The following is a 21,639-nucleotide window of genomic DNA, read 5'->3' on the forward strand; positions in this document are numbered from 1 at the left end:
GCAATTGTTTTCGTAATTATTTTAAAAATAACATTGCAAAGAGAAATAGGTCGAAAATCACCTGGCACCTTCGGCTTCTTCTTTTTTGGAATAAGACAAATGTATGTATAATTAATGTTGCTCGGATTTCCCCCACCATTGAGAATCTTCAAAGCAAAAGAAGTCACATCCTTGCCAACTATACTCCAAAATTGTTGATAAAATAATGCAGGCATTCCATCCGGTCCCGGAGCAGCATGAGGCTTTAAATTTTTAGCGGCTAAGGAAACCTCATTTTCTGTGAACTCAGCTTCTAATATGTTACGCATAGCATCCGACAATCTATCTTTGACCACTTCCACAGCTTCAGTAATTCTTTCTGGATGACTTGTAGAGAAAAGATCTTGAAAGAAATTATTAAAAACTCTGGCAATGTCTTCCTCATCATAAAATTTATCCCCATGATCGTCGCATATAGATTCCACCCAATTTCTAGATTTTCTCTGAGAAGCTTTTTGATGAAAAAAATTTGTATTTTTATCTCCATGCTTTAACCACAAAGCACGAGACCTCTGAGCCCACCAAATCTCTTCACTCTCAACCAAGTCATTCAATCTAGCCTCAACTCGTCTAATTTCTGACATCACCCCCTCATGTTGTGTTTGCTTATTAAGATCATCCAATTTCTTTTGAACATTTTTTATCTGATTGGGAACATCACCAAAGCGATCCTTACTCCAGTTAGAAAGATCATTCACACATAGATTAATTTTGTCAGACATAGAATCCCCTGCCACCTCCCAAGAACCTTTCACTACTTCCAAAATTCCACTATCACGTAGCCAACATTCTTCAAAACGTTGTAATTTAAGAACATTTTGTTTTTTCTTCGGCTTCCTAGTAGCAAGCCGCAACCACAAAGGTAGATGATCTGAAGCATATCTCGTTAAATGCACCACTGAAGCTGAAGGATAGAATGAGGACCAGGCTGGCGTCGCTACCATCCTATCAAGGCGTGCCTTGATATTAGACACACCATCTTGTCTATTATGCCAAGTAAATTTATCACCCTCGAATCCTAAGTCAGAAAGGTTGTAATTTTGAAGAGTGTCCCGAAACATTGAAATCATATGAGAGTTGCCGAAATTCCCACCTTCCTTCTCATCCTGTGAAAGAATCAGATTGAAATCCCCCATGAGGAGCCACTTATCTGTACTTTCCACCAATGCTAACTGATCAATTAACTCGCAGGTTTTATGCTTCATATGAGACTCCGGAAAACCATATACACCAGTAAGTCTCCATTTTTCATCTCCGTTCTCAATAGCAATCAAGACATCAATATGGTTAGAGGAAAGAGATAATACCTCTACTTCAACTCCTTCCTTCCAAAACATTGCAAGACCGCCAGCACGTCTATTACCTTCCCCTGAACAACTAACAGCAACAACACCAGATAAACCTTGAACATTTCGAAACTTATTCATCTCAAAATCTTTTTTCTTTGTTTCTGAGAGGAATACACATGTGGGATTTTTATCTCTTAAGAGCTTTTTGAACGCGCTAATTGCCCGTAGATTACCAAGGCCACGACAATTCCAAGCTATGAAACTCATTTTCTCCGATAAAACACAAAAACTCCTTATTGAAAGGGAATTCAATACTCCTTATTAAAAGGGAAAATCAATACTCCTTATTAAAAGGGAAAGCCAACATACTCCTTATTAAAAGGGAAAACCAACAATTCTTCATAAGCAATTCATCAAACACGTTAAAGGTATTCTTACTTGAGATGAAGAGGGGACATGTTGAAACAATAGCAGCGTCGAAAGACAGATTAGATCGTATACGGAAACTGTAGAAGAGCAGCACCGTCTTATTATGGCATCACAAATTTCTTTAGAGCCTCGTAATCATGATTGAAAAAACTACCTTAAAGGCTAGTTGGTGTTGAAAGATTCAAAACCAATCGGTGCTTTGAAAGGCTTTTAATTTTGAATCGTAATCCTGCAACCGCTAATCGCTAATCGCCGCTCTCCCGATTGAATTCTGTGCAATCGCTAATCGCCGCTCTCAATCATGTATTTATTTCTTTCAAGAACCGAAGATCACATAAATTATTAATATTAGTAATTTTATTCAAATCAAAAACTAATAAGATATGGTAAAATCCTTATTCAACAAAAATATGTGTCATCATCTTTGCATATACTAGTATTTTGGATACAACAAAAACGTGTAGCATTTAATACTATCTTTTAGATCCGAAATTTTTTCAAAACAAAAGGAATTAATTGATTTCAAATCATTAAAATTTAGGGTTAATATGTGTTTACCCCCCTGTAATTTGGGCGAGTTTCGGTTTTCCCCCCTGTAAAAAATTTTGTTTGAATTGCACCCTTGTAAAAAAATTTTTTTCCGGAAAACACCCCTCCCCCCTCCAACTCAGCAGATTCGCTGACGTGGCTCTGACGTGGCGCTGACTTGGCTTTTTTTTTTTCATTTTTTATTTTTTTTTAAAATGCCACGTCATATTTTTGTTTTAAAAATATTTAAAAATAAATTTTAAAAAACAAAAAAATCCAAAAAATAATAAAAAAATTTAAGTTTTTTTTCCAAAAATTTAAAAAATCGAAAAATAATTTTAGAAAAATAAAAAAAACATAAAAATATTCAGTTTTTTTTTCCAAAAATGTAAAAAATCGGAAAATAATTTTCAAAAATAAAAAAAATAATAAAAAAATTCAGTTTTTTTTCCAAAAAATTTAAAAATTGAAAAATAATTTTAAAAAAATTTCCACGTCAAATCGAAATTTTTTTTCAATAATTTAAAAATTATAAAAAAACTATTAAGATTTTTTTGGAAATTTAAAAAATTAGAAAAAAATCAGAAAATATAATCAGATTTTTTTAAAATTAAAAAGATTTTTAAAAATTCTGGAATTTAATTTTCAAAATACAAGAAAAGTAAATTTTCAAAATTAGAAAAAAAGGTCAGATTTTTTAAAAAATATTCTGGAAAAAAATTAATTTTTAAAAATCTGAATACAAATTTAGAGGTTTTTATAAAAGTCGTGGAAATTCCATTTTTCCTATAATTAAGCTCTTCATTAGAGGAGGTAGAATTCATAAATCTTATAAAATCTTTCCACGACGATGACAAAACCCTCTGATATTATTTGAGAATAAAAATTCTTATTATAGCCCCAAAACGGATTTTCGTTAGAATCATTAGGCAAAAAAAATTTGTGGAATGAAATGATTTTTTTCCCAATATTTTATTAAAATTGTGGTATAAAATTTTCGAATAAAAAATCTGACTATTTTTCTAATTTTTAAAATTTTTGAAAAAAAATCTAATTTTTTGCGATTTTTAAATTTTTTGGAAAAAAAATATGACTATTTTTCTGCTTTTTTATATTTCGGAAAAAATCTTAATATTTTTTCTGAATTTTTTGGATTTTTAAAATTTTGTAAAAAAAACTGAATATTTTTATGATTTTTTGGATTTTTTTATTTTTTCAAAATTATTTTTCGATTTTTAAAATTTTTTGGAAAAAAAACTGAATATTTTTATGTTTTTTTGGATTTTTCTAAAATTATTTTTCGATTTTTTAATTTTTTGGAAAAAAAAACTTAAATTTTTTTATTATTTTTTGGATTTTTTTGTTTTTTAAAATTTATTTTTAAATATTTTTAAAACAAAAATATGACGTGGCATTTTAAAAAAAATAAAAAATGAAAAAAAAAAAAGCCAAGTCAGCGAATCTGCTGAGTTGGAGGGGGGAGGGGTGTTTTCCCGAAAAAAAAAATTTTACAAGGGTGTAATTCAAACAAAATTTTTTACAGGGGGGAAAACCGAAACTCGCCCAAATTACAGGGGGGTAAACACATATTAACCCTAAAATTTATTTATTTTTATCAAGTCATTAAAGGAAAATATTGATAGGAAGTCATTAAATGCTTTTTTTTTGGAAGGAAGTCATTAAAAATTACTGTTATTGTAACTTACTTGGGTTTGCGTGATCGTGTTGGCTTGGACCTAAAAATTTCACGTTCAATTATCTCTGATGGCAATTTAGGTGGGTTAATTTTGCTTATTTAAAAAAATTATTGTTATTTTAAATGCTCATATATTAATAAAAGCGAAAAAATAGTTTTTGCAAGCTTAAATCAGTTGGTAGGGACAATGTATAACATATGCAAGGTACGGGTTAAAACTCCGGACACCACAAAAAAAAAAGCGTAAAAATACAATTAAAGTAAATTTTTAATTTTTTATGATAAAAGTAAATTTTCTTGATTCAAGGGGAAAAACCACGAAGGAAATACTTTTTTTTTAGGGAACGAAGGAAATACTTTGGTACATGAATAACATATAAAATAATTAAATACTAGATTTTTGACTCGTGCTCCGCTCAGGTTTATTGTAAAGAAATTGACATACGAATAATAAAATGCAATATATAATGGGTAACGGTGAAAAAAATAACACGTGATAATCTATAGTGGACAAAATAAAACACTTCATAAAATGTATGAAATCTGAAAATATTATAAAAGAAAATTAGGTTAAGTTGCTGCAGACTGAACAAAATTAATAAATAAGGATTAAGGTAGAAAATATTTGCTTCAAAAAAAAAGGCAAGAGGATAGGAATGAAATTGGTGCGATGCATTTTTTTTGATGGAATTTGTTAGGTTAAATAATTGCAAACCTAATTTGCAAATGAGCGGGAAAAAATTAGATATATTTGCTTCAAAAAAAAGACGAGGATAGGAATGAAATTGGTGCGATGCATTTTTTTAGATGAAATTTGTTAGGTTAAATAATTGCAAACCTCATTTGCAAATGAGCGGGAAAAAATTAGGTTAAGTTGTTGCAGACTTAACAAAATTAACTAGACTTTTGACCCATGCGTCGCACAGGTTTTCTCGACTATAATAGAGACCAATAAATAATCTTTAACCCGTAAGGTCAATTTGTTAGGTTAAATAATTGCAAACCTAATAAAGCAAATGAGCGGGAAAAAATTAGGTTAAGTTGCTGCAGACGTAACAAAATTAATAAATAAGGATGTCAAAAACAAAAGGCATGAAATTAAAAAAAAATCCAAAAAAAAAGTGTAAAATTCTTGACAAAAAAAGTATAAAATAGAAGGATCATACGTGATCATTGATATGGTAGAAAATATTTTCTTCGAAAAAATAAAAGGCAAGAGGATAGGTGTGCAATGCATTTTCTTAGATGGAATTTGTTAGGCTAAATAATTGCAAACCTAATAAAGCAAATGAGCGGGAAAAAATTAGGTTAAGTTGCTGCAGACGTAACAAAATTAATAAATAAGGATCAATAAGGATTACCTATTCTTTTAAATAAGGACCATCGATTTTGATGGTGAATTTAAAAGCATCGTTATGACCCAAAAAAAATAATTTCCGTAAATATAATAAAATATATATAATTTTCTCCTTAAAAAAAAATTATAATTTTCTAAAAATATATATATAATGATTTACAATAATTTTTTACTTCAAAACTAGCTAAAAACGCGCAAATGGCAGGTATTTACGTGTTTGTTTTTCTATTTTTTTATTGCGTTAACGCTTATAAATTATAATTGTTGTTTTTATTAATTTGGTCATTGGGCTCATTTTCATGTGGCATATTTTTCTAATGTATCAATGGTGCCTTTATTTTCTATTTGTTGGCTCGAAAAATTTTATATTGAAAGGAGGAAAATGCTCTTAGGACTCGAGCATCTTCAACGTTCAAACTCATTAACATTGTTCCTATATGAAACTTGAAACAGACCCATACGAAATCGAGAAAACCCGAATCAAAAACAACAATCCATTACGCCATAAACTCAAACCATGCCCACTCATAATGTCACCACCATTCTTGTCCAAAATTGAGTCCGACGAAGAAGATGGCTGAGAATCTTTCATCACCATTTTCGATTTAACCCATTAATAATCAACTCTTATGTGCTGAACTTATGTGCTGAACATTTGAACCCATGACCACTTCTAGTCTACAAGCCGTTCACTTCATATTATATTGATGTTACTAAACTTTTTTTTTTTTTGAATAATGATGTTACTAAATATTTGTATAATTGTATTCAAGTGATAAATATTTTTCAACAAAAATAATCATTTTGGATTGCTTTTAATTTTACCACAGTACGTTATTATGCTAGTCATGTTGTCACTGATGAGGTGTACAACGATGAAAAGGTTAGTGAGGAAAGAGATGAGGAAGAGAAACAACGTAAAAGAGAATGAAGAGATATCGAGTTGTTATTCAGAATTGCACTTAGTAGTGACTTAGTAGTTTGTAAAACATTTTTTTATAACCATAGCATTGGTACAAAATATCTATTGTCACATATCAGTGACTAATCATGTTGCCAAACATTATATTGATGTTACCAAACATTTGTTGGAAGATTATAAGCACAAAAAATAAGTACTTGCTTGAAGAAAAAAACAAAGCTACACACTTAAAAGAATAAATGACATTCAAATTCAAATTCAAATCCAACACAAAAGAAAGAAATTTTTTTTTTGGTTACACAAAAGAAAGAAATTGAGATAAAGAAAATGTCATTTATTAGATAATAATAGAGATAGAAACTAGATATTCAGAATGACATAGTAGTAGTTAAAATCCCTGAGTTACTTCCTTCACCACAGAAGGTAAAAACTAAAAAGCAAAAATTATCCAAATCCAATTAAGGGATAAATAAAAAGCCCCTTAACTTGAACATTGTTCAATATAAAAAACTTCAAATTGAAAAAACAAAACAAAAGAAAATCATAAGTTTAAAAGTTTCAATAATCTCATCCTATGCTCAGAATATATACTGAACAAAGGACCATTTTGAAGAACTAGGCCATGGTACTTGAATCACAACCATGCACTCTTTATATTCAAAATCAACTTCTTTGCCATCAATTCCACAAGCCCTTGGTTTCTCTGAAGCATAGACCCTCATTTCACCAGCACCTCGAATTCCAACTTGAACCAAATCTTGATCCTCAAGATATTCAAATGACTGAATTGCCCCTCCATTGTTTAGCATGTTAACCAAACCAATAGGAGCAAACTTCAAGGACTTTTTAGGAAATAAAGTTACTGGAGAAACAGTAATAAGCTCAAAGTTGAATGGCTCCAAAGAGATTTCTTCAGTGTCAGATGGAGAGAAAAGTTTGAGCTTCTTGGCTTGGCTGAAATACAAAGCAAAAACTTCAACTCCTTCAATGGGAATTGGATTCTTTCCACTGTTCCATTCAATGTCTTTGATGTTGATCTTAGTTGATACCAAATGTGAAAATTCAGAAGCACATTTGTTCGATCTTATCTCGCGAAACCATCCTCCTCCTTGACAGTTAAACACACCAAGAACTCCAGTGTACTGTTATGAAAAAAAAGTGTTATCAATCGTGAATCGCAGAAAATAATGGTTTATTCAAATTTCGCTATGCTACAATGTTATAGTGCCAATGTAGCTGCTATTTGATAACGCTACTAATTAGTGTATAGCATTCGTGGAACAATAATGATTTGTTCAAATTTTGTTACGCTATAGCAACTATTTTACGGACTATGATCGTCTGTCTATAGTCTCTTGAGCTAAACCTAAGTCATTGGATTAACCTATAATGACAACAAAAAAAAAATGTTGATCTTTCAAGAGATAGATTAACCTAATAACTTTGACATTGTTGGAGAGTCGGAATAACCATAGAAGATACAAATTCAATTTCTTAAATTGGATCTTCTACAACGAACTTTATTGTGAAGTCAGTTGTATAGTAGATTAAGAGAGAGAAATTTTATTACACTCTCTTAAACTAATAGTCTACAACCAACTACACAGTAAAGTCTACTGTAGAGGATTTAGGGTTTCTGGATACACATTTTCTACACGTCAATAATGATATGATTGGAAATTTCTGATGAATTCAAATTCAAAATGTATGTTATGAAAGTGAGGAGAGAAAGCTTACCTTGTTGAGGTTCCAAATTTTGAGCATAGTTTTGCCATCATGTAAAGGATCAGCAAAGAGACAGTCCTTAGTTGGGAGAGCATAGGTTTCACATCTAAGGATGGTACCATCAGGCAAAGCTAGTTTCTTGAGAAGGTCAAAATTGTGATTTCCAACAGTGTCACTTATGTAAATAGGACCACCAGATATGGCTCTAGAAGCTGCATGAAAAGCAGCACAAGGGTGTGTAGATTGAAACATATCCCAATCTGGTTGAATGAAATTTCCCATCCATAAGCTATTGTATGCACAATGCACCATGTGACATCCTTGTAGCCAATATGTACCATTTGGATCACCATAAGGGTCAGTGCACCAGAAATCATCACCTGTTTTTCAATCCAAGATAAATTCAATTAACCAAATAATTTTTATCATATGTTGAAAGAGTTTAAATTACAATCATTCATATATGTGTGAAAAGTATTGATGATTGAAATCAGACGTTTTTAATGATCTAACGATTACGACTGATTGATAGTATAAAAATATTTACACAGACAATGTATTTGATTGAAACAAAAGTGTCACGTGCGAAAGAACACGTGTATTACTACTAGTTAAGGTTAGAAAAATGGTTTATGTGACATACCAACACGACCAAGGGATATGGCTTCAGTTCCAAGCAACATGAAATCATTGCAATGTTCCATGCTAGCAATGACACCATTACCATTGAAATGTTTTTTCACTGAAGTTGAGAGAGCTTTGTAGTATGCTTTGGCCAAATCAACTCTTCCACCATACTTCTCACACACCATCTCTAGCAACTGATTACAAATTAAACATCCATATAGGTCAAAACTAAATATATATGTAGAAACTAAGAAAAATGTTGAAAACTTATTGAATTGAATATATCTCATGAATAATCACTTTACTACTCCCTCCTTCCCTTAATGTAACCCCCCTTTGCTTTTTTCACATTTCTTAAGAAAAGCTGACAGTGTAATTATTATGTCTGTTTTGTGTGTTAATATTACCATATTGTCCTTTGTTTGTATATGTATTAAATTTGACTTTTTAAATTTCAAAACAAGTTAGTAGTATTAATTAGGAGTATGTTTAGGAAAAAAATAATAAATGCATCTAGTAATTTGAAAAGGGGTTTAGATTTAGGGACAAAAATAAAGTCAAATGGGTGGTTAGATATAGGGACGGAGGGAGTATTTTCATACACTTGTACAAATAAGTTGTGATGTTTGATCATCTTATTTCATTAAATTTCTCAAAATATTTTATAATTATTATATATTTTCCAAAAATGGTACCTTTTCTTAGTGACAAATGTTAATATATTACTCGTTGTTATGTTAGTTTTCTTTTTTGTTGAACCCTAGACTTTTAACTTCTCAACTTATTTAATCATTTAACTCAAACAAGTTGAACTACCTAATCCCAAAAAATTTTACTAAATAACTACTTAATTAATTAAATTGTTAATGTAAATCCATTGTAGAAGAATAAAAAAACAAAGCATGTCATGACAGTTTTCATGTGACTGGTTCTAAATTAAGTAGTTTAATACTAGATTAATGTGTGTTTAAGAAAAAGAGACAAATCAACTCAAATGAGGGGAAAAGTAGTGGCACAATTTTTATAATTTAAAAAGGAACAGATAACGTGCCGACCAAAAGAATCAAAATAGTTAGGTAAAAAGTAACTTTCAAATAAAAGTCAAAAACACATTAACAATATCTCCCCTTAGTAACAAAAGGTTATAGATATGATATTGATACTACCGACAGCTTGACCTATCATTTTTTTGTGATAGGTACCGACATAACAAAAATTAAAAAAAAATTAAAAATATAGATTAAGATAACGTATGAAGGAAGTTAAAAACATTTTTCAACAACTTATTTTAAGATAAATTATTTTTCAACAGTTTGTCCAAATATGAAAGAGTGAGTGTAGACATCATAGCTTTAACTAATTATTCTATAAACTTTCATGTTAAATTTGTTAGAAGATAAGTTTATAAAGTCGCTTAAGGTTTAGTGACTCGTTACAACTTTTGTATTTCTTATTTGGGTTATAACTTTAACTAGTTTTCATTTATTTTTTTATAAACTTCAACATGTATTAAACATTTGATTAGTTATGAAATGATAATGACTTGAAATGGATTTGGTCAAAAAAGCTAAATATATTTACCTACACCTTTTTATAGAAAAAGAATTCGAACAAAACATTATCTGTCTCCTATATTTGTTAAAAATTAAGACGACAAAAAAAAAATTAATTCATAATAGATACATATACCAAATACTCTATCATGATTCTCAACAAGTTAAAAAAAAAAAATCAATTCATAATAGACATACATTCAAAAAAAAAAATATATATATATATATATATATATATATATATATATATATATATATATATATATATATACAAAACTATCATGAATTGTTGAAGGCATAAAAGTTCAACTAAATTTATTCAAACGGACTTGTGTATATAAAATTAAAATAGATTTCTTTTCAACTTGTGTTAAAAATAATTTTTGCAGGAGACCATAAATATTAGTTATGTTAATGTCATTGATTTTTGTACATTGGTTAGGAAAAAAAAATTAACAGTTTAATAACTATACACCATAAACGAAATATGAACATATAAAAAATATGACTTAACATAAAAAATAAAATAAAAAATGTGTGGTTGTGAAATAGAAGGACTTACATGGATGACATCAACCTTGACCCCATCAATTCCAGACTCTTCCAAAAGAGAGTGGATACCTTCATACATTTGATCAACCAAATGAGGAGGAACCAACCCAACACCATTATTAACAATCTTATCAACAGCCAAATCTTCCATAGTAGTTTCTAATCCAACGGTTAACTTAGGCTTCTCCACAATAGCTTCAGGTAAACCCTCAACATTAGGTCTTATCCCACCCCAATAACCACACAAAGCATGCCACACATACACATATTCAACACTCTCAAAACCTTTTTTTAGTTCCTTAACAAAACCACCTAACCCTAAACCTTCTTTATAATCCTTAAACTTATAATTCTCTTGAAATTTTATTAACCTACATGGCATTTGTTCACCTGCAGCCGTACGATTAATCCCATCATTTGTATCAACTGGATCCTCATCATGGGCTATAGATTGCCAACCATCATCGATCAAGACAAAGCCAGGTGGACAACCACCATCAGATAAATCCTTAACACCTTCCCAAACTCCTTGAGGGTGTACCTTAAGATAAAATGCATCCCATGTACACCATCCAAATTTATCCACTATTCCAGGAACGGTTTTTTCTTCTAAAAGCTTAAAAGTTCCTAAGTGGGCCCTTACGGTTTTCATTGCTTCTTTCACAAGCTTAAATGGATCATTACCCGCGTGAAGGTAAACAACAGCATTGTATTGAGAGTAAGTTACTAAAGTTGAACTACTCTCGACACAGACAGCAACATTGTCGTCTTCACCGGGTTGTAAAGAAGCACGGAAAGACCCTTCTATTATTGGAAGTAATAGAACATAGGGTCGACCAGAGTTTGGATCTGAACTCGGATTTGGATCCGAATTCTGGAGCATGAGGAATTGGGTCTCGGTTTCTAGGTCTTTGCCATTTGAACCGGTCCAAAGAGTGGTCCACCACACTTTGAACCGGAAAATGCTAGTAAAGTTGATGTTTTTGAGTTTTCCAATGGGTGCAACATGGCGGCTTTTCGCTTCATTGGCTTCAAAGCCAAGGAAGCAACCGTTGGTCGTGGTGATGGCGGTGGACGGAGCAGTAGTGGTGGTGATGTTTTTGGGAACATCAGAGAGGATGACATGGCCATTGACTTTTAGGGTTGAGTCAGCAAGGGTGAAGGTGTAGGGTGAATTAGGACAAGGGTTGACATGTTTGGTGGTGGTGATGATGTTGTCGGTGTTGTTTTTGGTTGATTTTAGGGTAGGGTTTGGAGGAGACATTGTTTTGAAGCTAGGGTTGCTAATTGAGAAAATTGGAATGATGTTAACGTGAGAGAAGAATGGTGTTAGTGTTTGTGTATATATAGACTATTGTGGTGAATGAGAGAGTGTAATGTAATAATCGTGAGTATATTGAACGAGAAAATAATGGGATTTCGTGTGCTAAAAATGTGCTATGATTGAATATGTTTTTGTATATTTGATGAAGTGAATTAAAACTTGCTTGTTTTGTTTTGTTTTGTGATATGGTTTTGATGATGGATCAATAAGGCAGGAAATTGATGTGAATTTATAGAGATGTGAATGTGACTTGTCATGAATAATGGGACCAAAGGAAGGTGTGGCGAAGGTTTGGTTTTGAGATTATATATTTTTTATTTTGTGGTGTTTTTTAATTGGTGGTGTGTCTGTTTTCTATTTCTTAACCTTTCTTTTTGTTCATTTAAAAATATTTTGATGCATTCCCAAAAAAAATTGATGATGTCAGTGATGCGAATAAACAGGGATCATGACTTTGTAGGAGATTTTATTTGAAAAAGTTCTTTAAAATAGTTAAATATTAAAAAAAATAGCATAATTGAATAATCATACCCATAAAAAAAATATTGAACGATCATACGGATCCAAGCATCCGACAAAACTTTGAATATCGAAGTGTTCCTTTTATTTGTTGTTTTTTTTTTCTAATAAGTTTTTTCTGTTGTTAGATTATTACACTTTTTTTTCAATTATTTTAGTGATTAGAAATTTATTTTTTTTAAAATAAATAATTGGACAATTCGAGGTTCGAACCCCAACCATGCATATTTTTTCCTTCAAAATTTTTTTTTTGCTAATGTGACGTCGAATATAAAATTGTTGTGCATCTCTTTCTTGAGATTCGAACATTGGTTCGTCGTGTTATTATAGCATATCATCTTCTACAGTTCTACTAGATCAAATATCTTGTAAAAATAATTTATTTATTAATTTAATTTAAAAAGTAATGCGTTTGAGCAAAAAGAATAACGTGTTTATAAAATATTTCGTCCTCTTTAAAAAATAAAAGTTTCATCATTATAAAAAAGAATATAATTCTCCCTTAATTTTGGGTACAGTTTATGCCTAATTCCTTGATTTTGGGCTAGGTTATATGGAGTAGTATATAGGGTCATGCTAACTGGTGTCTCCGGACACCGGTTAAGAATGCCAAAAAAAGTAATTATTATAATAAAAGGAAACATTTTTTTACTTTTTTAGTATTAATTATACAGTTTTCAATGCAATAACTATTATATAAATTTCTTTTTTAGCATCCTTAACCAGTGTTCCCGGGGCACCGATTACCATTTTCCATAGTATATACAGGTGCTTTTTTTTTTTGCTAAATACATACAAGTGCTTTCTTTTTTGGGTCAAATATATAGAGGTGCTTTAATTAGTATTAATTGGAAGATACTCCGTAGAAAAAGAGATACTCTGCAATCTTAGTACGTTTTTTCTGGTAAATTTTTTCTTTCTCTATAATGGAAAAAGATTCTTGTTTTTTAAATCTCTTTTGCTTTTACCTTGTGATTAATGTTTATATATTTTAAATCTTTAAAATAAATTTTATTAGAAAAAACAAACATGATTGTGTTGTGAAAGGGGTTAGACTCAGGCATGGACGTATCGTGGCGAGCATAATTTTTAATCCTGACTACATATGTTTTTAGAAAAAATTGAAATGTTTATTTAAAAGACGTATAATTGATTAGATTTTAAGTATTTTGCTAAAGTTTTTTCTTTAAATTATACGATCAATGTTTATGTTTTAATCTATAAAAATATGTTTTTTTATCCAAATGGAGTCTTATTATGTCATACCAACTTATCGAATAGAAGATTGAGATTGAATTTGATACACTATCCTTTCACTTCTCTCTTGGTTAAGAACTTTAAATGATAAATTTTTATAAAAATATGTGTATTTAATATTTTGTAATTTGAAATATTTAACTTTTTTTAAAAATAATTTCAATATTTAGGATCCTTAAACGGTGTCATGGAGCACCCATTAGCAAACTTCTTATTAAAAAATTGAGAGGTTATGAATAATATCACTCTTAAAATGTATTGAATTCTACAACTTATAAAAATTATAAACGTTCAATGCATTTTAACGGTGAGATCTTTCACATAATCATCTCATCTACAATATAATAAATGTGGTAGTTGAGATTTTGCAGCAAAATAAATGTTCATTTTTATTCTGTGGTAGTTGAAATTTTGCAACAAATAAATGTTTATTTTTAATTTATTGTCAAACAAGAACAATGTCACGTGGCATTGAGGATGTGAGGTGTTAGAATAAGTTAAGAACAGTTGATGAGTCAAGAGTCAAGGTTGAAAAGAGACACAAGATTTTGGGGCACATGGCAGTCCAATGTTAAGTTGAAAAAGATTTGGATAAGATATAATAAAAACAAGTATGGAATATTCTAATGTAGATGTCGGTGGGAATGCTAAAGAGAGTTCATGAGTGTGGTTGAACAAGCAAGAAGGATAATGTAACAAGAGAAATGATATTTTGACAACCATTTTTTGACAATTTTTGGACAACTTTCTCTCTCATACTCACATAATATTGTTATCCTCTCTCTTCCTTTTTCTCTCTCCATTGTTTTTGACCAATAAGAAGTGAGAAAAACAAAGTTGTCAACAAAGTTGTTATCAAATAGATGTCAAAATATCATTACTCATGTAACAATAACAATTGGTAGGTAATAAAGTGTTCAATAATGCGTGTGATGAAGTTTTGAAGTGTCACACGTACCAAACATAACGGTAATACCAGCATTTCCTTTAGCTTATAGTCTTATATTGAGGGGTGGTTACCGACCATAACATAACATTATGGATAGAGTTGTTGATTCTATACAATTTAAGAATGGGAAATAATCACTTTAATCCTTAATAAGTAACGAGTAGTCGTAATAGTCCTTAATATATCGAAATTTTAAAATAATATCTCATAATCCCTCGATATTTTCCCATATCAGCATATCGGTGCAATATTTTATCTGTATCGTATCATGTATCTGAGCTTCATTCCCAAATAAAAAGTGTTATTTGAACAACCATTTGGTTGTCAACTTATGGGACAACCATAATTTCCAAAGAAAAAGTAGATATTTGCAGGAAAACCAAAACAATAGAGAGATAAAGTAGAAAATAATATGAGTATAAAAGGAAAATTTGTCACAAAAATTGTAATAAAATGAATGTTCAAATATCATTTCATAAAATGAATTGTCAAAATTCAAGATACGATATGACTGAGATACTTTAATATAAAATTAAATTTAAACTACATATTAAAACTCAAAATACAAACTATGTATTAAAACTCAAAACCAAATAAACTGTCACAAAACCTAGTCCCACATAGTGACCAAACAGACATAAAACAACAATAAGACACAACAATGAATTCACATTCACACGACAATTAACAACGACAACAACGTTCTCAAAACAACAAAAAGAACAAAACATATGGTGGACAATAACAAAATACAAGTAATAGTGATGATAAAGAAATTGATAATTAGTCAATAATATGTATGATATATCCCAAAATGAGAACAATATTGCTTAGCCAATTGCATATATCAAAAAAAAAATTGGGAATAGTATATGATTGAACGAGAAAATAATGGGATTTCGTGTGCTAAAAATGTGCTATGATTGAATATGTTTTTGTATATTTGACGAAGTGAATTAAAACTTGCTTGTTTTGTTTTGTGATATGGTTTTAATGATGGATCAGTAAGGCAAGAAATTGATGTGAATTTATAGAGATGTGAATATGATTTGTCATGCATAATGGGACCCAAAGGAAGGTGTGGCGCAGGTTGGTTTTGAGATTATATATTTTTTATTTTGTGGTGTTTTTCAATTGGTGGTGTGTCTGTTTTCTATTTCTTAGCCTTTTTCTTTTTGTTCATTTAAAAATATTTTGATGCGTTCCAAAAAAAAGTTTGATGATGTCAGTGATACGGATAAACAGGGATCATGTAGGAGATTTTATTTGAAAAAGTTCTTTAAAATAGTTAAATATTAAAAAAAAATGGCATAATTGAATAATCATACCTTTAAAAAAAAATATTGAATGATCATGTTGATTCAAGTATTCGATAAAACTTTGGATATCGAAGTGTTCCTTTTATTTGTTGTTTTTTCTATTGTTAGACTATTACACTTTTTTTGTCAATTATTTCAATGGTTAGAAATTTATTTTTTTAAAATGAATAATTGGATAATTCGAGGTTCAAACCCTAATCATGCATATTTTTTCCTTCGAATTTTTTTTTTGTTAATGTGACGTCAAATATAAAATGTTGGTACATCTCTTTCTTAAGGTTCGAACATTGGTTTGTCATGTTGTTATAGCATATCATCTTCTACTAGATCAACATTTTCTACTAGATCAAATATCTTGTAAGAATAATTTATTTATTAATTTAATTTAAAAAGTAATGCGTTTGAGCAAAAAGAATAACGTGTTTATAAAATATTGGGTTAATTATGTTTCTAGTCCCTATAAAATAGCGACCTTGTAAGTTTAGTCCCTATTTAATTTTAATAGCATTTTTAGTCCCTATAAAAAAAATTTACTTATAATTTTAGTCTCTGCTAAAACAAAGTTTGATTAATTATCCTTAAACTCTTAAATTTTTGAACGATTTTTTTGAGACAAGATTAGAACACTATGAAAGGTTCGTTTACTAAAATTTAGAATTTTCTGACATGAAATGAATTAAATATGAATTTTTTAAAACGACAAAAGTTAAAGATAAAAAGTAATAAAATCTGGATGTAGAAATCAAATTTTGCAATAATTTTTTGCGGACGAACTTTTAGTAATGTTCTAAACATGTCTGCAAAAAATTGTTCAAAAATTTAAGAGTTTAAGCATAAATTAAACAAATTTGAATTGAGTAGGGACTAATACTCAGTGCAGAAAAACAAAATTAGGGACTAAAAATGCTATTAAAATTAAGTAGGGACTAAACTTACAAGGTCGCTATTTTATAGGGACTAGAAACATAATTAATCCAAAAATATTTCGTCCTCATTGAAAGAAAAAAAAGTTTCATCATTTATAAAAAAGAATATAATTCCCCCTTAATTTTGGGTACAGTTTATGCCCGATTCCTTGATTTTGGGTTAGGTTATATATAGTGTATACGGGTGCTTTTTTTTTTTTTTGCTAAATACCCCCTCCGGTCCTATTTATAAGAGAAATTTTGGTCAATAAAAGTTAATGTATCTGGTTAAAAAATTGGACCAAATACATCCACTTTTGTTGACCAAAATTTCTCTTATAAATAGGACCGGAGGAAGTATATATACAAGTGCTTTTTTTTTGGGCCAAATATATAGAGGTGCTTTAATTAGTATTAATTGGAAGATACTCCGTAGAAAAAGAGATACTACGTTTTTTCTGGTAAATTTTTTCTTTCTCTATAATGGAAAAAGATTCTTGTTTTTAAAATCTCTTTTGCTTTTACCTTGTGATTAATGTTTATATATTTTAAATCTTTAAAATAAATTTTATTAGAAAAAACCAACATGATTGTGTTGTGAAAGGGGTTAGACTCACGTATCGTGGCGAACATAATTTTTAATCCTGACTACAGGTATGTTTTTAGAAAAAATTTAAATGTTTATATTTGATTAGATTTTAGGTATTTTGCTAAAAATTGAGAGGTTATGTGGATGATCTCATCGTTCAAACGTATTGAATTTTACAACTTATAAAAATTATAAGTAGTGTTCAATGTTTTTTATCGATGAAATCAATCACATAATCATCTCGTTTGCAATATAATAAATGTGGTAGTTGAGATTTTGCAACAAAATAAATGTTAATCTTTAATCTGTGGTAGTTGAAATTTTGCAATAAATAAATTTTTATTATGTTTTTAGAAAAAATTGAAATGCTTATTTAGAACACATATATTTGATTATATTTTAAGTATTTTGCTAAAAATTGAGAGGTTGTGTGGATGATCTCACCGTTCAAACGTATTGAATTTTACAACTTATAAAAATTATAAGTAGGGTTCAATGTTTTTAACGGTGAAATCAATCACGTAATCATCTCGTCTGCAATATAATAAATGTGGTAGTTGAGATTTTGCAACAAAATAAATGTTAATCTTTATTCTGTGGTAGTTGAAATTTTGCAATAAATAATTTTTTATTTTTTATTTTATTGTCAAATAAGAGCAATGTCACGTGGCATTGAGGATGTGAGGTTGGTTAGTGACGGTTAGAATAAGTTAAGAACAGTTGATGAGTCAAGAGTCAAGGTTGAAAAGAGACACAAGATTTTGGGGCACATGGCAGTCCAATGTTAAGTTGAAGAAGATTTGGATAAGATATACACCCTCCGGTCACTATTATAAGCAAAAAAACTACATTTTAGATTCATTCATTAAATGATGTATGTGGTCTTTATTATGAACCACATACATCATTTAATGAATGAATCGAAAATGTAGTTTTTTGCTTATAATAGTGACCGGAGGGTGTAATAAAAACAAGTATGGAATATTCTAATGTAGATGTCGGTGGGAAAGGGTAACATATGCTAAAGACGGTTTGATGAGTGTGGTTGAACAAGCAAGAAGGATAATATAACAATAATACTCCCTCCGGTCTATTTACAAGAGAAAGTTGACTTTTTAGATACATTAAATAATGTATGTATTTAGTCAAAAATCTAAACTAAATACATAAATTATTTAATATATCTAAAAAATTAATTGTCTCTTGTAAATAGGACCGGAGAGTAATTTGTAGCTAATAAAGTGTTCAATAACGTGTGTGATTAAGTTTTGAAGATGTCACACCAAACATAACGGGAATAGCATAACATTATGGATAGAATTTTTTATTCTTTGGTGAAGCCGACCCTAGTTTTTTTAGTGAGAGAAACTCCAACTTCTCTCTAAGTTTTCCTTCTCTTTCACTCATCGAGGAGGGGTGGTTTTAGGTCATTTTTTTACCTAAAATCACCCCTCTGCATCTTTTTTCCCCTTTCTTTCGATCTTAATAAGTGATTTTCACAAATATCAAGCGTTTTCTTTTGTGTTTTTTCGTGAGTTCGTCGTCTAAGTGCGACCTTGTGTTGTTCGTCGTCTTGTGCGGCGTTGTTTGATTTGGCATCTTGTTGTGGTGTTCGTTGGTTCTTATTGAAAGATCAGCTTCAGTCAATCACAGATTCAATCAATGATTTGGACGTCAACGTTGCAGATCCAGAAGCAAAAGTATTCTGGTGATTTAGATTTTATCATATTATTTGTAGGCATTTTGCCGTTGTATGCTATTAACTTGGGTGATGTGAGTTTGTTCGCAGATTCATCCTTTACGTTTTTAGCAATCTTGATTCTGATGTATTCTATCGATTTGAATGAATGAATATCGTTTTGTTTTTGTCAACAACAAAAAATAATAATAACATTATGGATAGAGTTGTTGATTCTATACAATTAATAAGATTAAGATTTCTACGATTAATGTTTTAAGGAATGTTATTCTCAAGTTTGTAAATTTAATTTTTGAAATAAACACATAATCATTCGTAATTTCATTTACTTGAGATAATTTTATTTTAGATGTGTTTGGTACTAAATATTATGCATTTTACGGCCATGATTCGAATTTTGATTCATCATATTATAATAGTCAAATCAATTCTATTAAACTCAACTTGTTGATCTCCACTATAATAGTATATTTAACATACATTTTTTTAAAAGCATCTACAATGATGTATTTTTACATTTTAGAACATAAATTGAGTTATTCGCATTAAGTGAAAACAAAATATGGGAATGTTATTTAATTCACCTATTCAAAGATGAATTAGTTGTTGGATGGTAAGAAAAAGGATGTCAAGTATTTATGATCAAAAACCGAGTTAGTGTTGTGCCTCTCTCATGTCGCATTGGAAACTGTCACTATGGGATCTATACTTGGGAGAGGGCAGGTGTATTTGGGAAAGGGAATCTAGCCGAACAATGAACATGATTAAACAATGAGAGGTGATATACATACCACCTTATGTGGCATACCTCTTAGACTATGTGCAATGGTGGTTGTGTTGAATCTGACATTCAACAAGGAAAAGCAGTCCAATGGGGAGTTGAAGAAGTGTTGAATGGTGTGCTGTAAGAGAGAGATGATGAACCGGTTCAACACAATTGAATGCATTAGAACTGCCACGCGTCGCAATTTAAGTGGTCCGTTTTTGGCGCGTGAGTTACAATCGCCGACAGGGCGCGTTAGTTGCAGAGGAAGGAGAGAGAAGCAGAAGTTTGGAACGATGGGGGACACGTGTTGGTCTTTTATTGGTTGTCCGGTTTTAAATTTTTTTTAATAATTGTCCATCAATTATTTTGTTGAAAAATAATTTTAAAAAAAATATATATATATCAAAATTCATGATTTTTTTTTCTCTATAAATAGAGACTTGGTTCATTTCATTTGGACACAGAAAAAAATACCAAGTTTTTCACTATCTTCTTCTTATTATATTAGCAAACTAAAGTGAAGTTTTAATCTTCTTTTTAGTGAAGTTAAGAAAAATAAAAATAAATTATTTAAATAAAAAAATTTCAAATTTTTTCAGTGTTTCTTTATTTCAATTTAATTATAATCGATAATTGTAATTTTATGTAATTATAAAAACAAAAATATAAAATTAAATAAGAATAAGAAATAAAAGGTGGTGGGGTAGAGTGTTGAATGAAAAAAACCATTGGAGAGGTTAAAGTTGAATGAGTGTTGAATTAAGAGAGAGAAAATGATGTGGAATGTTGGGAATTGAAAAAATGGGTGTTGAAGGGTGTTGAATGGGGTTAACCATTGTAAATGGTCTTATATACACCCCTCCACTTGTAAAAAAAAAAAGCATAAAATATTGGATCCGGATCCTCTCTTGTGAGGCTCTCTCCGGTTTATGTCCTGCTCTAATCCTAGCCTTTAGATTAATCTCTAGGAAAAAGGTAAAAAGAAAATTAAAAAAAAACTGCTTGCAACGTCTTCACCAACGGTTCCCCACCGCACAATCACCACCACTTTTCCATCAAAGCTTTTCTAATCCTAACCCATTACACAACAACGACAGTGATTACGGAAAATCAATTTTGTTTCTTATTGTTAACCATGTATGTGTTTTCAATAAACCAATTACAAGAGAATTCAAGGGAAAATCAATTTTGTAATTTAATTCAACATATGGTTAAATTTTATGTTTGTAATTTATGTCAAGTTAGTTTTCTCTTCTTTGCCATTGATAAAGAATAAAGATGGACAAGATTAAATCACTCAATGTTTTGTTTTGGTGTGGAGGAGACAATTTTGAATCAGGTTAGAAATGGAAGATTGGTGTTGATAGACGGTGGTGGACGGAGGGGGTCGATGGTGGCCAGATTTGCTGATGACGGCGGCCAACAATGATGGGTGACGAAAAGATGAGAGCGGAGAGAGATGACTGAAAGATGGTGTTGCTAGTGCTGGTGGTGGCAGCAGGTGAGTGAGAGGGAGAAGAAAATGAGATCTAAGAGAGAAGAGGGGAGAAAGAGAAAGTTGGGTAAAACTACCAAAATACCCATGCCACATAAGG

At 30.3% G+C, this 21,639-nt stretch overlaps 1 protein-coding gene across 1 annotated transcript; it reads right to left on the reverse strand.

Annotated features, from left to right (window-relative positions):
* Positions 1-6,573: 6,573 nt before the first annotated feature.
* LOC146911900 (Raffinose synthase family protein) lies at positions 6,574-12,240 on the reverse strand. Its single transcript, XM_085718234.1, has 4 exons — positions 10,728-12,240; positions 8,629-8,806; positions 7,998-8,365; positions 6,574-7,402 (listed from the first exon to the last, which is right to left on the reverse strand). Exons 1-4 carry the CDS (start codon positions 11,979-11,981, stop codon positions 6,839-6,841), a joined length of 2,364 nt encoding a protein of 787 aa, XP_085574360.1. The 5' UTR covers positions 11,982-12,240; the 3' UTR covers positions 6,574-6,838.
* Positions 12,241-21,639: the final 9,399 nt, after the last annotated feature.

The sequence above is a fragment of the Medicago sativa genome, chromosome 6 (genome assembly GCF_051527215.1).
Source record: "Medicago sativa cultivar Bolivia chromosome 6, Bolivia_mono, whole genome shotgun sequence".
Classification (NCBI taxonomy): Eukaryota; Viridiplantae; Streptophyta; class Magnoliopsida; order Fabales; family Fabaceae; genus Medicago; species Medicago sativa.

Excerpts from the sequence above, each read along its gene's own strand:
- LOC146911900 (XM_085718234.1), bottom strand. The coding sequence starts at position 11,981 with ATGTCTCCTCCAAACCCTACCCTAAAATCAACCAAAAACAACACCGAC. Across the intron at positions 8,366-8,628 it reads CATATCCCTTGGTCGTGTTG|GTGATGATTTCTGGTGCACT; the intron begins GTATGTCACATA and ends ATTGAAAAACAG. Across the intron at positions 7,403-7,997 it reads AAATTTGGAACCTCAACAAG|TACACTGGAGTTCTTGGTGT; the intron begins GTAAGCTTTCTC and ends TTTTCATAACAG.